Source organism: Stegostoma tigrinum, chromosome 8, assembly GCF_030684315.1.
Source record: "Stegostoma tigrinum isolate sSteTig4 chromosome 8, sSteTig4.hap1, whole genome shotgun sequence".
In the NCBI taxonomy this organism is placed as follows: domain Eukaryota; kingdom Metazoa; phylum Chordata; class Chondrichthyes; order Orectolobiformes; family Stegostomatidae; genus Stegostoma; species Stegostoma tigrinum.
The window spans coordinates 53,087,684-53,104,888 of NC_081361.1; the positions used below are offsets into that span (position 1 = coordinate 53,087,684).

Here is a 17,205-nt window from a genome sequence, read left to right on the forward strand (position 1 = left end):
AAACAAAATTTGATTTGATGTTTTAAATCCAAATAATTAAAATGTACATTAAAAAAGTTTCCAACACTTAGTATGTACCCCATAGTCTTCCTCATTGCAGCAGCTGTTTCAACCCTTTAGTTTTTCTATACAGAAGTACTACCGAATTCCCATAGCTTTGAATTTCATTAGTAATCCTTTCTGTGTAACTTCATATCACAAGACTTTTGAGAGTCCATGTACATTAGATCATTAGATTTCCAAGCAATTATTTAGATAACCACTTCCTTAAAAGTAAATCAAGGAAGTAGGTGAAGTTGTTTAATAAATCAACTAATCAAGTAAAACTTGATAGTAAAGATTCACACAATTGTGTTGTTCTATCTGAATGCTCTTATGCTATTCTTTTCAAATATAAACAAACATACTATGCAAGTTTCCAATCTAATGGTAGGTCTTCAGTTTCCAATCGTACACTGTATGATAGTGCCATACAAGTCTCAGTAATGTCTCCCGATTGCTTGAGATAAATGCTATCTAATCTGGATATCACAATTTATCTATTTATCCAGAAGTCTTCAATAAGCAGGTCTTGATAAACACAGTAGGCCAAGCAGCACCTTAGGAGTACAAAAGCTGACATTTTGGGGTCCAGACCCTTCATCAGAGAGGGGGATGGGGAGACGGTTCTGAAATAAATAAGGAGAGGTGGGGGGAGGCGGACCAAAGATGGATATAGAAGGAGAAGATAGGTGGAGAGTAGAGTATAGGTGGGCAGGTAGGGAGGGGATAGGTCAGTCTGGGGAGGACGGACAGGTCAAGGGGGCGGGATGAGGTTAGTAGGTAGGAAATGGAGGTGCAGCTTGAGGTGGGAGGAGGGGATAGGTGAGAGGAAGAACAGGTTAGGGAGGCAGGGACGAGCTGGGCTGGTTTTGGGATGTAGTGGGGGGGGGGGGGAAGAGATTTTAAATTTTTTTTCTAGGCAAGCGAAAAGCAATGAATAATCCTTCCTACTCTTGTAGAAGCATGGCTTTTTTGGGTTATTAGAAGCCTAAAATTTTTCTGAATCACCAGATACTGGAATACTGGTTTTGTCATTAGAAAATGAGGCAAGTGGAGCATGGGAACTACAGGGTATCCCAATGAAAGTGAATACCCTTCACTGTCTGACTGAGCTTTGGTGAACACCATTTGAGTGGAGGCAATTGCAGAGCCACACTCAGGGCATATCCTGAACAGAGGGACCAGACCCTAGGTCAACTCACAGTGAAATCCCAAAACAATGCTGTGCCAAATGTCTAAAAAAACTTTCTTTAAGGTCTGAGCCAGAAAGCCACTGACACTATATGTAGACTCGAGACAAGAGAGTCCTACAAGGCCTTTGTATGACACAACTGTTACTTGTCTTTTATTGGCCCAAGACTTGATGTTGCCAGGTCTTGCTGTATGCAGTCATAGATTGCTTCAGGAGGTATTACAAGTGGTTTAGAATGTTGTGCAAAGTTCAGCAAATGTGATTGAATGAGGTCATTAAAATGAAGCAACAGACGATGGATGCCCTCAAGAATTTTCCACATTACTGGGTAGAAGCCTGCATTGTGGCTGGAGTAGAAAAGGACTAGGGTTTTTGCAGTTCTGCAGCACGAGTCTTTATTTTCACTTTTCTGCACTGAACTGATGCAGCGTATTTTTGTGGTACAGACTTGATAAGCTGAAGGGCCTTTTCTGTATCATACAATTCTATAGCTGAAAAGTCCCCAGGATAAAGTGTGGAGCTGGATGAACAGCAGGCCAAGCAGATTCTGAGGAGCACAAAAGCTGACGATGTGGGCCTAGACCCTTCATCAGAAAAGGGTCTAGGCCCGAAACACTTTGTTACCTTGGATTCTCCAGCATCTGCGGTTCCCATTATTTCAAGTCGCCAGAAGAGGCTGGATACTGCCCAGCGTCTTCAAGCATTTCTCTGTAATGACATGGAATTAAGTTGGCTAACGGGTGGCATCTATGATGCGGGGAACCCTAGGAGGCAGCCTGCAAAAAGCAATTTAGCCAAGTGTCTGCAAATGCTTCATCTTCGACTTCTGTACAAAGGTTCTCGCTTACCCATTGTGAAGGATGGAGATGTTAGGTGTAAGCATCTCTTCCTGTTAATTATTCAGCCATCCAACACCATTCACAGCAGGATTTGGTAAAATTGCAAGATCTAGATCCGATTAGTTGGTTGTGAGATTGCTTAGTTCTGGCCACCACCTACTGCTTCTACTGTTTGCCATCAAGAATGGGGAGGGGTTTGGAGATAAGTTGGGATGCTCAGGTCATGTCAATCAGGCCCTTGCAAATGCCATTTCAATGTATTCGGCCCCAAATCAATGACTAGGAGTGTCCAACAGCACAGCTGCTCTTCCTTTTGTTCCCATGACCAAAGGTTTGCATTTTACCCAAAATGAAGATGAAATACAATTTCCTCAAAATAAAGCCCTTCAAAAAATCATTACCCATGCAAAAATGGAGCCACTGACTTTTACATAAGCACACACTGAAATAAAATAATTTTGGATTAATCTGTGAGCAATACCAAAGAATAATCACAAAGTCAGTTACACTTAGATTGAAAGGAACACATTTCTGCACTGGTGACAAAATTATGCATTGTACATTATACTGCTCCCAAAGCAAAGCATTTTGACTGATAAAGAGCACTGCCAGAAGAGATACACTTCAGTTTTCTATAATACCAATATTAACGTGATTTCATAAATGAACTTATTACACATTAATTGTATATTAAGCTTCTATTTAATTGTATTTAGGGTAGTTTGTATCAATTGGGGATACACTACACACACACACACAAAAAACTCAAGGTTAGCACGGTGTGAAGCTGGATGAACACAGCAGGCCAAGCAGTATCAGAGAAGCAGAAAAGTTGACGTTTCGGGTTGAGACCCTTCTTCGGGAAAAAGGCTTGAAACATCAACTTTACTGCTCCTCTGATGCTGCTTGGCCTGCTGTGTTCATCCAGCTTCACAGTGTTATCTCAGATTCTCCAGCATCAGCAGTTCCTACTATCTCCAAAACTCGAGGGACTTGTGGTAGATCCAAGGGGTTTGGATTCAAGTCAAGTCCCACTTGTCCCAGAGGTGTGCACTGTTACGCATTTATTTTAAAATTAGGCTAAAGCAGTGGTTTCTGAATTAAGGAGGCAGGTGCAAGTGTCTCTCTGTAAATAAAAGTTTTTAAATAAAATGTATTTAGATTAGGTTCCAGCTGAATTGTTCATTGTTACAACTTGGCCAGCCAATCTACACAATTTTTAATGAATAAAACCTAAATCTAGCCTTGTCACCATTTGGCCACATTTATGCAGCATCTAATCTGATTTGAAATCAGACCAAAAGAATCATATTCCACCAAATGGTCAATGCTTCTATCACAAAAACTTAATAGATTAATTCTGTAATGAGAAGTAAATGAAAAATTATTTTGGCTTGATCCTTCAAAAAAAACCCATCTACTTCAATTCTAAAATCTTTTTCAATGTGCAATTTTGAGCGATCAACTTATACATTTGACAACATTTTCGGTTTACATCAATCTGCCTTGCTCAGATAAATCCTGTGTAATAATTAGAGGTGAATAATCAGAACAGTAGGTGCACTTAATGTAATATTTAAAAGATTGCAGGAAAAACAAAGTACTCACCTTTGTGCCCTAACATCACAGCGAGGTGCAATGGAGTGTTTCCTAGGGGGAAAAAAAGTATTCACAATCAGATGTACACAATTTTTCAGTGTTACTTATATTGCATGCATTAGCAAACTTAAAATCAAAGTCCCCAATTATACCTGAACCAACCCAAAATTTACTTTCAGCCTTATACATGAAAAAGAGAGATTAATGGTATTTATAAATCCTAAAGTTTCGCGTTTCAAATCCACCTGCATAATTTTGTTTGCCTTTCCATTTCTGTCTAATGAAGACCTGATTTTGCCCCAATAATACACGAATAATCAATACCCAGTACAAGTTTAGGGTCCTCTACTAAACCAAAGCACACAGCCATAACACAAAAGTGAGGAGGATTTAAAAAAAAGGGGAGAGAGAGTTTAGTATTGAAGAGCTCAAGGGTTTTAGCCAAACCTGAGTAAGACCAAGCGAGATGTTATAATTAGCTTATTACATGAGAGGCAAAGTGGATACTGCATGGAAGTGCAAGACAGTCATATATATATTTTTTTTAAAACAGAATTGGAGTATTGGAGAAAACGATCTTTCTGGATTACTATCAAAATGCACATTTTTTGAAACTAGTAAAAGATAGGAACACAAAAGGAGAATAGTTTAGGAGTGAACGATAATGCAAGAAGGATTCAGACCGAAGCAATGGAGGAAACGTGGTCTGAACTCATTTATTATCTAACACTATATTCTGACCGATGATGTAAACAATAGGAACTCAAGTTCATTATGGGAATAGCAGCCTTGAGCCATGGTTCATGACTAAATCAATGGCAAAAGAACATGGACAATAAACAGCCAAATAAAGGGGAGGGATTGAGCAGCCAGACCTTCAGACAGCTCAGTTCAGAAGAAAACAAAAACAAAGCAGAAAGTCAGAATAAAGTACAAGTAAAGCAAATACAATGAATTATCACAAGACATTGATTAGGCTACACAGTCATGAAGTGGTGTGCACTTTGGATAACCCTTTATAACTTTATTGAAAGCAGAAGTTCAGAATGTGACAAGAAGTTAGAGATGGCAAAACACATCAGATATTGAGACTATTTCTGGAGACAGCCAGCACATTTTTAACAGAAGGAATTTTGATAAGTTCAAGGAGCAGAATGGGAAATGTTATTTTGGAGCGGTAAGAAAAATGTTTTAAAATAATTAGGGGGTGGTAATGGCCTAGTGGCATTATCACTGAACTATTAACCAGTGACCCAGGTAGTGATCTGAGTTTGAATCCTGCCACGGCAGATGATGGAATTTTTAATTCTAGACTTTTACTGAATTGGAGTCCGACAAATGACCCCCAGTAGTCAGAAGGCGGCACCTGGTTCACCAGTCTCCTTTGGTCTGGCCTGTGTGCGCCTTAGAGCCACAGCAATGTGGTTGATTATTAATTTCCCACACCCCATCATTGAATAAGAAAAAAAAAAGCACTTTTATGAAACAGGCCAAATTTGCTCCATGGCCAAATTTCTGGCCAGCTGGGGGGCAGGCTGGCAGGCAATTCAGAAGACCTCCATGGGTACAGAGTTTACAGCATGTGAAGGAACTAGCAGAGTTGTCGAAGTGATCGACCTGTACTGAGTTGACACTGATGGAGTGGGAGCATGTAATGCCCACCAGTATGCTTGAAGCCTTCTGCAATAAAGGTGCTAAAATAAGACAGCATGGTAGCAACACCTTGATTTGATTAATTTCTACAAAACCAAAAAAAGTAAAGCTCTTGTTCATACACCTTTGGATAAATAGAGCACATTTCTCAATTTTACACAACAATATCACCCTAAATTCTAATAAACGAAAGCAACAGACGCTTGAGATCACAGCAGGTCAGGCAGCTGGAGAGTGGGCACAAGCTAATGCTGCAAGTCTAGATGACTCTTCAGAGCTGACGTGAAGTGCTCTGCAGAAGAGTCATCTGGACTCTGATCATTAGCTTGCTCTCTATGGATGCTGCCTGGCCCACTGTGATCGCTAGCATTTGTTGTTTTAAGTACAGATTCCAGCATCTGTAGTAATTTGCTCCTCCTAAAAAGGGATGTTAGACTGAACTTGCAATTTTGCATTGCACTACTGCTGTGTATCTACCCCTACTGCTTGAAGCATCACAATCTATTCCAAATCTTCCCAACTACTGCAACAGTCCTAATTATAACCAACGGGATATATGCTGGAACCTCAACATTTACAATTTACATCTACAATCTGGATGAAAAGATCAAATATGGTAGCAAAAATATTATTGACAATAATAACTTTTTTTTTTAAAAACACCTCTCAGCCAAAATAGGTAGGAAATTCAAAAGGAATACAATTTTAATGAGAATTCAAAAAAATTGGCAGGAGTCTGGTGTGGGAAAATGTAAACTTGTCCACTTCAGTAGCAAATGTACACAAACAGAAAAATAAAGTCTACATTACCACAGGGAATCTGGATATCCTGCTGCCTACTAACTCACTGACTGACAAGTACAACAAGTGAACAGTGAGCCAAATAGGCTTTTTATTCATTGCAAGGGAAATGGAATACAAGTTATGGATTTTACTGTGGCTGCTCATGGGCTTGGTGAGACCACATCGTGAGTGCTATGCAGAGTGTGGTCTCTATTTGAAAAGAAAATCTAATTTTGTTACAAGTAGTTCAAAGGATATGTACTGGACTCATTCCTGGAATAGGGACCTACCTTAAAGAAAGAACAGGGCGCACCTTTTTACTGAGTTTACAAGAACGAGAGATTTATTTTAATCAACAATCCTAATGTCAAGTGATACAGCAGGAAGTTCTGAGAAAGTTCAAATACAGGAATGAAATGCAAGAATGAGAGGTCTCCCTTTTCAGGTGGGGGAAGATTTTTCTTCTGTTTAAAACATAATTAGTCTGTACAATTCACTTCCCCAGAAAGCTGCTAAGGTTGACTCATTAAAACCTTTAAGCCAGAGCTAGATTGATTATTGATAGACAAGGGAGTCAAGGGTCATGGAATGGGAAAGACAGGAAGTGAAATCAATGCAACCAGATCAAAAGCATGATATAATCAAGTAGCAGACTAGGCTCAAAAAGGACTAACTGTCTTCAGCTTAATATGGCTGAAGTCTGAAGCTACAGATTCAAGTGCTCACCAGAAACACTCGGCATGACATTAATTTCCATCTTTGTTCAACAAACGTGTGCAACTTTGAGGTTCTTCTATGATCTAGGGTACACTTCTAAATTCAATAAGTATTAGCATGATCATAATTTTAATTTCCAATCTTTGAATCTGGAGGTAACAAAAGCAATTATTGAATTTTTTTTTGCATTTCCTCCATGCAGGCTTCATAAACTCCAACTTAACCAGCTGGTCAGACACATCCATTAATTCCATCCCTGCAGACTTCGAATCCCTTCATGGGATTCATACAACCACACCTTTAAACACAAGTTTTTTATTAAAAAATTGTTCCAAGGGGCAGAATTTTTCTTTTTAAAAGATGAAAGAAAAGGAGTGCGAGAGCTTTCACACACCTCTTTCCTGCTATCTAATTTTTTCACAGCTTTCATTGATGAAAACTCAAAGCACTATTTTTAAACGAAGCCTTCAAAACACCCTTAATCTTTCTCTTCTTAAAAAAGACACAAAATCTTAAAATAAACTGCATAAAAGTTGTTGTAGTAGCGTTACCAGGAAACAAAACAGCCTAAAAAGGAGGAATCTCAAACAATTATTTTTAAGTTTATAGAAGGTCGTTTCTGACCTTTGAAGTTCAGACAAGAGACTTGTCTAGATTTAAGAATTAGAGAATAAGAATTGTAATTCCAGAAGTCTACAACTTGTTCTAGTATTAGAAGTGTATTATGGACACAATAGATGTAAATTCAGGACAATTCCAAACAACTGAAAAAAAGATGCACATGGAGAATGGAGTTACACCATGACGGGATTTTAACTATTTCAATAGAGTACAACAAAGGTTAAAACAGACAGTTGCAGTCAAGTTAGAGAGGATCTTCAAGAATACATCAAAATCTACTTAAGATCAGGATACTGCAAATTGAAAAAAAAAGCAATTTTAAATCAAAAAGTTGGCTGACTTTCCAGGAAAAAGTAACTGAAAGCACAGAAATTTGGAAACACAGCTCCTATCAATTATGGCCACATTTAAACTAGGTACAAAGGAAAGATAACAGAAGCTATGAAAAATGTATCACTTTGCTTGCAAGGTATTGGTTACAAGCTATACCAGTCATGATGGTCGAGAAATGATCAAGCATTTAGCTATAATTGAAAAATATTGAAATAAGATACAGCTTAAGTATATTCTGATGAACAAAGCGTGCCTAGTTCGACATACAACATATATTAGCAGGTGGACTACAACAGTTCAAGAAGGCAGCTCACCACCACAACCTTCAAGGGCAACTAGGGCTGAGTAACAAGATGTTGGCCAGCCAACAAAACCTATATCCAATAGGTGACTAAAATACAAAGAGGAAATAAGAGCAGGCCAGTCTCCACTTCAAGACTGCTTGGACAATCAATAAGATCGCAACAGATCCGATCTTACTTCTGTCTACATTCCTAAATAACCCCAGTAATCTTTAATCCCTTTGGCAAAAATCAACAATCTACCTCTGCTTTAATAATACGTAAAGATTCTGCATCCGCTTCCTCTAAAGGCAGTAAATCCCAAAGATACAACCCTCCAGGAAATCCAGAAACTAGATTTTAAAAATCCATACCATAAAAATTGACAGACAAAAAACTATGAAAACTGATTAAAGGAGGACAAGACATCCAAGACAGTGGTCAACAAAAATCCTTTGTATGCAACTTTTGCATTTAACTTAATCTGGTTAAATAAGGAAGTCTGCAGTTTAAAAACAAGTGGCATGTAAAGACGCTGCTTGGCCTGCTGTGTTCATCCAGCTTCACACTTTGTTATGTTAAAATATTGTGTTTAATTCTAATTGCTAACTCCTTGGATTAAGGCAATTCATGTCTGCTGTACAGCAAGATGTAAACAACATTCAATCACGGGCTGATAGGAGATCAGTCATTGTTAAATGAGCAAGGACTTACCTCTAGTCATTTAAGACTTACTGCTTTAAATAGGACACACCTGGGAAGGATCTGTTATTGTTCAGTACTATCAATGTTGCAGTTATACCGAAACAACTTTGACCAGGGGTACTGCCAGTTCTGGAGCATGAGTTTCACACTGGTGTCAGAATATATCAAGGTCCACAGTTTTCGCCAATCGTATACAAAATGTTGGCCAGCCAGCAAAGCCTACACCCCACAAATGGCTAAAATACAAAGCAAGTGAATTGGCCAAGGATGTTTTTACTTAAAAATTGTGAGGTGGGCATAGTTGCCTGGGCCAGCATTTGCCTTTCCTTGAGAAAGTGGTGATGAGCTGCCTTCTTGAACCAGTACTGTAGGCAGACCCACAACTGTCATAATAGCGAGAGAATTCTAGAACTTTGACAACAATTATAAAAGAAACAGCAATATGGTTCCAAGTTAGGATGGTGACTATACAGAGAGGAATTTGCAGGTGGAGGTGTTCGTACCTGTCTATTACTGCATCGTTCTACATAGTAATGCCACAGGTCTGAAGGTATCAAGGGGCCTTGGTGAATTTCTGCAAACTATTTTGTAGATGATCAACACAGCCGCTGAGCAGTATTGGAGGGAGTGAATGTTTGTAGATTTGGTGCAAATCAAGTAAACTGCTTTGTCTGGGAAGATGTCAAGCTTGAGTGTTGTTGCAGCTACACTCAGACATGCATATGGGGAGCATTTTGTCACACTCTTGACTTGAAACTTGTAGTCGGTGGACAGGCTTCGGGAAATCAAGAGGCAAAATTGTTTACTGCAAGGTTCCTGGCCTCTGACCTGCTCTTGTAACCAAGTGTATTTATGTGGCTAGTCCAGTTCAGTTTCTAATCAACAATAACCACCAGGCTGTGGGCATTTCAGTGCTGGCAATGTCATAGAGAATCTATGTATCCCTTGATATTCAGTGATTTCCAGCCCAATACCGGATACTGTCCGGGTCTTGAGGTATTTAAAGACTGATTGCTTCAGTATCAGAGTCATGCAATGTTAAGCACCATTTGCACTCAGTGAACATCCCAGTGATCTTATAATTTGGCCGAGGGGTGGGGGCGTTGGAGGATATTAAAGAAGCAACTGAAGATGGTTGTGCCTAGGACACTATCTTGGAGGAACTCCTGCAGGGATATCCTGGAGCTGAGATGACTGACCAACAACCACAGTCATCATTCTTTGAACTATGCATGATCCCAGTCTGCTAGGACTTCTTCACACCACATTCAGAAATGCAGCCCTGGCACCACAGGCAGTCTCTCTTACCTCACCTCTGGAATTCAGCTCTTATCTCCACATCTGAACCAAGGTGGTAAGAAAATGAGGTGGCAAGTGGCACTGGCAGAACTCAAACTGGGCAGTGAGCTGGTGTTGCCCTATAGCATTGTTGATGATCCCTTCCATCACTTATAAGCAAGAGTAGGGCGAGGTTGGGGTAGAGATTGTCCAAGTTCGATTTTTCTAGTTTTGTGTATAGGTCACAACTGGGCAATTTCCCGCATTGTTAGGTACATGCTAGGATCACAGATGTACTGAAACAGCTTGGCTATGAGCACAGAACGTTCTGGAGCACAAGTCTTCAGTAGTATCACTGGAACATTGCCAGCCTTTGCTGTATCAAGTCCCTACAGTCATTTCTTGATATCATGTGGAGTAATTGCATGAAAGCCGACATCCAAGATGTTGGGATCTCTGGAAGTGGCTGAAATGGATCCTCCACATAGCATTCCTGGTTGACGATTTTTGTCAATGCTTCAGATGATCTGACATGCATCTGTGATGCACAGCTGGATTATACATTAGGTACCTTAAGCAGAATATGGCTGCAAAGGCTTTAGCCTCAACTTTTTTCACTAATATGCTGGGCTTCCCAGTCACTAAGAATGAGGGTATTTGTGGAGATTCATCCTGCAAGTTCGCAGTTGAATTGTCCACAACCAATCACCGCTCAAGACTGCTGTACATAGATCTGATCAAAATGCTGGTTCTTCCTCACATGGACTACATCAATACAAGGCCGCAATTCACCACTACTTTCTGAAAAATCAATTAGTAATGGACATGTTGCCTATGGCAGCAACACAGCCAGTGAATAAAGAAAACTTAAAATGGACTGACTTTGAAAAATAGGAATGAGGCCTAAAGGTCAAACTGCATTTAGGGGTGAGCTCATGGATTTCATGATCAATAAAGCAAGACTGCTAAACCAAAGTACATACGAAGATAACACTGTGTGGGAAAGTGAAGGTCTGGGAACTGTCTCGGATGTGGCACAAAAAGTGGTAATAAAAGTATAAAAGCTTTACTTTAACTATACAACCATTTCCACGTGCTGTATCGTTAACTGGATCACCTTCCTAATATAATTTCAGATTCACACTTTGGGAGGAAAAGATGAATAGAGACTATATAAACCAAGTCGCATAGAACAGAGGAGCCTGGCAGGGCAAGTTTAGAACACTATGTAAAATGAATAATGAAAGCACATGTAAGAATAAAAAACAAGGAAGTAATGATAAACATCAATTTGTCAGTGGCTAGATACCAAATAGAGTAGCTCCTGACTCAGGTATTGTAATCACACTACATTTCACAGTTGAAATAGCAGCAAGGCTATCAGTCATCAGAATAACTTGAACACTCATACACGTGGTGTCAAACATGGGAAACGTTCATGCTGCTATCCAAGTTTCTCTACACCTCTGCAAGCCTCACTACGTAGATATATCCAAATTGATACACAGGAATTTGAAGTTAGTTAGGAAAATTACTCGACTGATAGCCACTAAAGACATTTCAATAAAGTCCAAACTTTTTCCAGAGTAAATGAATTCTTCTTATTGCCACAACAGGATTTAAATACTGATAAAAGTAGCTGGCAAAATTAGACTAATTTCAAAACCCTGGAGACCGATCCTTCAGTTTTTTTAAAAAAAAAAAATCACTGGCGATTTCAAAGTTAAAGTATTGTATTTTTCTTTTTGTACTTAGTCATCTCAATTCCATTTTTTCCTCTCCATTTCACATGATTTAGCATTGAATTAACAATTCTCACTTAGTGAAATATGCAAACAAGAATTCTAACAGTTTGGTTAGTAAAATATCCTTTAAATTTTTCTCTTCCCAAACGTGCTTGCTCTCCTATAGAAGCAAACGTGTTTTGACACCAATAACCTCAAATTTTCAGAGCAAGAACTCATTAATAGTCTGTGGGTAAATACACAGCAAATGGTGCAGTGATCAACAAATAGCAAAATTTGAGCTTTGAGATATTAGGACTTTATACTAGCGTACATAAGATTTACTGAAACGATAGACGAGGATAAAAGATTTCAGATCTCTGGAGAGGCTCAAGAAACTGAATTTCAAGTCCTTCCAGCAAGGGAGGTCAGGGTGGAGATTTAGAGAGGTTTAAAATCCTAGTTTTAACAGCTTTTCTTTATGTATTTTGCTTCCAACAATGGTCTTCTGGTTACTCGTTCTCAGATTTAAAGTAAAGTAAAGTAACCTAATAAAAAGGAAGAGGGAAGACAAGGTGACTTTAAGTATGACATTGTAGCAGAACATACAGCCTGGAGAGATGTGAAAGCTAATTCAATACAGAGCTTCCCGAAGCTCAACTTATAAGTACCTGAAGTCAGCTTTCATACACAAGACCATAAGGCATAGGAGTGGAAAGATGAGGAATTCAAATGAATAAGGTCCTTTTCAAGAGCCACACTGTCAAAATGAGCTAAATACCTTATTCTTTTTGATGAATTGTCAAACAACTAGATTCCATTATTTCATTTGAGTAAACTGTGCCAGTCAAAAAAGGTTTCAATATGTCTGAATGAAAATAGTAATGGTTACTCCACAAAACTAGGTCATCTTGGGGGTTAAAATATTCTTGCGAATTCTTGCAGTTGCTAAATTTGAAACAAATCGTCATTATCGTTTTGTAAACAATACACCCTTATCTGCCACAGCACAGTTAGTTAGCAGATTTGTACAAAAGTACACAGGACTGTGAAATGCATTTTCAGAGATTCTAGAAACAATAGCCATTACTCTAAAGTTCTTTAGGATTTAAGCACAAGACCAATTAGATAGTTAAACAGATTCTGTATTTTTCCCCACTCGGCACCAAACTGCTTGGTAACTTTATATCCTCAATTTAAAAGTTAAAAGCTGCGCATAGTAAATGTATTTATTTCTTTTATCATTTGTTATCTATTGCCTAATTCAGTTTATAAAAGAATATAACATTCCATAATATCAAAGAATACTTATTTACTCAACTTCAGCTTGCAATTAATCAACTCTTGGGACCTCTGATATCCAGGTAGCCCCAGGACATTGTTGCAAAAAAAAAACAAACTTACCGTGGAGATCCTTTTGAGCTATATTGTGAGTCCTGATCGATGACGATAATCTACGGATATCGCCTTTAAAGACGCACTCGTGGACTGGGAAATCCTCATTTCTAGTCGTTGACGACTCCGTGGTGAAAGTCGGGCTCTTGATCAATTTATGGTTCGTGAAGAGTTTAGTCCGGTTTTTAGTCCTTACCGCCTCGTCGTCTTGCTCAGCTCCAGCCTCTTCTTTGAAGAGCCTGTGATCCCTACGCACCGAACGGCCGTTGGAAATCCTTTCCGCTTTCTCTCCTGTCATGACGACGAGAGAAACAGTAAAAAGGACGGCGGCAGTGAAGCTGCCGCGGACCTCGCAGAGATTCGGAGGTTGACGGGAGCACTTTCAGCCGCTGTTGTGCCGCGACGACCACACAACGACATGTAGAGCAGTCAAACGCGGGGCTCGGTGGCTGCGGTAACATAGGAAAGAAAAACACAGTGGCCTGGAGGGGTGGGGACGGCACCGAGAGAGAGAGACAAAAGGAACACAGGAATCACTTGGCAGGCTCACTCTTTGAAGAAAGAAAAGTGACACCAAAAGACAGCTTCAAAACAAAATAAACACAGGCTTGTAAATATTGAGACGGCCACTGTCCAAATTCGCAAACTCTTCAATCTGTACTCAAGACAAACTCGCCATTTTTCTTCTCTCACCCCTCCGTTAAATCTCGCGAGGTTTTGCGCGGCGTCTAGTTTTATCGCGATCCTTCCCTAGCCCCGATTGTCGCGTGGTGTGGTCACCATGACAACCAGGGCAACGACGTGGTTGCACCCCACGTCCAGGTCCTAGCATGAGGTAATGTGTTTAGAAATGATCTCTGTATGATACATAAGTAACAAAACCCCGCCCCCACATGTAGTCAACTGCAGGAGAAAAGCAAATTAGGTGACGAAGCCGACGTTTTACACAAAGAATGGCAACAGTGTTTGCAACGCCAGGGGACATGTTCACATTGGGATACTAGCTTTGGGATGGAAAGTGATGAGGTGTAACTGTAATGAAACACGCATACACACACATAGAGAAACAGCAATGATTAACTGGAGTTTCCATACAGCGGCGAAGGAGTAGCTTTCACTGAAACCCTCGAACGGTCAATGGTCTTGCAGGGTCATACAGCACGGATGTGGAGGTGCCAGTGTTGAACTGGGGTGGACAAGGTCAGAAATCACACGGCGCCAAGTTTATTCTAAAACACAAGCTTTCTGAGCACTGCTCCTTCTTCAAGTGTTAGTGAGAGAGGTATTATCAGACACAGGTTGAATAAGTAAACGATCAAGAGGTCAGACCACGGATGAGGATATACTAAACATACCTAAGATGCTGTTAAATCTTTAATCAGTTAGAAGGTTTTAATTCATTAATATGTATATATAAATCCCCAAATTCATCTCAAGTTCCTGTCCTTAGAGAACTAAAGGTTTTATCAGTGTAAAGAAGAGATGACATTTTAGGTCAGGCAATGCATGTTAGGTTTCAGACCTTGCTTAGAATCTGTGTCTTGGCTTGGAGTCTTTGATTTTGTTTCTAAAGCAGGAATTTATAAAACACCATATTGACTGATTGTCTATAAATTGTGTGCTTTTTGAGCAAATAGAATGTACCTGCAAATACAGTTTCACCCCATAGATTTGTGTGTATGTGTGAAGGAGAGTGTGTGTGTGTGTGTGTGTGTGTGTGTGTGTCGGGGGTGTGGGGAAGAGAGAGAATGAGTGTGTGTACGTGAGGCAGGGAGAGATATTCCCTCTCGCTGGGGAAACATTTCAGTGGTCAAAGACATTCAGCCTCAGATCTTTGGGTAAACATCCTTCAAGGCGGACTTCAGAATCCACAACAATACAGAGTCGCCAAGCAGAGGCTGATAGCCAAGTTTGGTTCTCATGAGAACAGCCTCAACCAGGATCTTGGGTTCACGTTGCACTACAGGTGACTCCACTACACTATATACTCTCACACACAAACATACATACACTCACTCAAACACACTCTCACACAACACACACACACACTTTTTCTCCTCCCCCACACACACTCTCTTCCCCCCTCAACGCACACACTTTCTCTCTTCCCCCTCAACACACACACACACACACACCACACACACACACACACACACACACACACACACTCTTTTTCGCACATGCATTTACACACTCTCTCTCACATAAATCTGTGGGGTGAAGTTGTATTTGCAGATACATTCTATTTTGTTCCAAAAGCGCACAACTTGGAGACAATCAGTCAATGTGATGTTTAATAAATTCCTACTTTAGAACCAAAACCAGTCTGGCTGCAAACTAAAACACAAACAGATTCTAAACAAGGCTTCACATCAATTATGCATTGTCTGACCGAAAATGTCGCCTCTTCTTTGTACTGATAATACCTCATGACAGTGACTTGAAAGGAATTCAGGGATTTACTTATACGTATTAATCAATTAAAACCTAACTGGTTAAAGATTTAACAGCATCTTGGGTTTGTTTAATACATCCTCATCAGTGGTATGACACTTTGATCTTTTACTTATAAATTCTGTGTCTGATACTAACTCTCTCACTAGTACCTGAAGAAGAAGTGAGGCTCCAAAAGCCTGTGTTTTCATATAAACTCGTTGGACTAGAACCTGGTGTTGTGTGATTTCTGACCTCATACAGTGCAGGAACAGACCCATCAGTCCAACCAATCCATGCCGAACATAATTCCAAACTAAACTAGTCCAAATTGCCTCCAGGCCCAAATCCTTACAAATCTTTCCTGTTCATGTACTTATCCAAATGTCTTTTAAATGTTGTAACTGCACCATATTCACCACAAAGCCTGCCATTACACGCCCCCTGTTGTTAGTCACTAACCGCCCCCATTAACAACTATTCACCCTCCCAGCCTGATCGTTAGCAACTCCTTTGTCTGCCCAACTGTCTTCCTCTCTCTCCTTGGGCTCTATCCTATTGTTTACTGCCTACCCCACCCACCTCCCTATTTTCTGCATATAAACTGACATTTTCCCAGCCACCATCAGTTCTGAGGAAGGGTCACTGGACCCAAAAACATTAACTCTGTTTTCTCCTTCACAACCTTCTTTTTGTTTCATATTCACCACTTTGTAAGGAAGTTCATTCCACATGCGAACCAGCTTCTGTGTAAAAACCCTGCCTCATGTCTTTTTAAAATCTCTCTTGACTCTCCTTAAAAATGTGCCCCCTAGGCTTTAAATCCATGCTGACTATCCATAATCAGTTTTCCCCTCTCGAAATGTCCATAAATTCTATCTTTTATAATCACCTCAAACCATTTACCCATAACAGAAGTCAGATTCACAGGTCTATAGCTCCTTAGTTGCTCCTTACAATCTTTCTTAAACACAGTCTGCTCCAATTGACTTTTGAAAGTTTTTGTCTCATACCACCAAAATTTGCCTTACTCTAATCAAAAACCTTAAGTTTGATGGAAAGCTTATCCTTTTCCATAACCATTTTGAAACTAACAGAATTATGATTGTTTGACCTAAAGTGTACCCCAACGCTTACTTTTGTCACCTGCCCTGCCTCATCGCCCAAGAGAAGGTCTAGTTTTACTCCTTCTCCGCTAGGAGCATCCACGTATTGATAAAGAAAATTTTCTTCAATACATTTAACAAATTCTTCACCATTGAAACCTTTAACACTGTGGCGGCCCAGTCAATGTTTGGAAAATTAAACTCCCCCATTATTACAACCGTATTATGCTTACATATATCTGAGATGTCCCTACATATTTGTTTCTCAGTTTCCCTCTTACTATGGGGAGGCCTATAGTACAATCCCATCAAAGAGATCTTTCCTTTCTTATTTCTAATTTCACTGATGATTCTTCAGAAATATCTTGCCTAGGGATGACAGTAAGTATTCTTTTATCAAAAATGCCAATCCACCTCCCCAACTCCTTTATTGCCTCTTTCCTATCCTATTCCTATAGTATCTAAAATGCGAATATTGAGCTGCCAGTCTTGTCCATCTCTCAG

At 39.8% G+C, this 17,205-nt stretch overlaps 1 protein-coding gene across 1 annotated transcript in view; it reads right to left on the reverse strand.

The window, feature by feature from the left end:
* ankrd13c (ankyrin repeat domain 13C) overlaps positions 1 to 13,883 on the reverse strand; it is a 75,169-nt gene extending 61,286 nt beyond the window's left edge. The window contains exons 1-2 of the mRNA XM_048539252.2: positions 13,172 to 13,883; positions 3,682 to 3,723 (exon numbers count right to left, since the gene is read on the reverse strand). Of these exons, the coding sequence (XP_048395209.1) occupies positions 3,682 to 3,723; positions 13,172 to 13,460 (331 nt within the window). The 5' untranslated portion in view covers positions 13,461 to 13,883. The remainder of the gene's footprint in view (positions 1 to 3,681; positions 3,724 to 13,171) is intronic.
* Between the last annotated feature and the right edge of the window lie 3,322 nt (positions 13,884 to 17,205).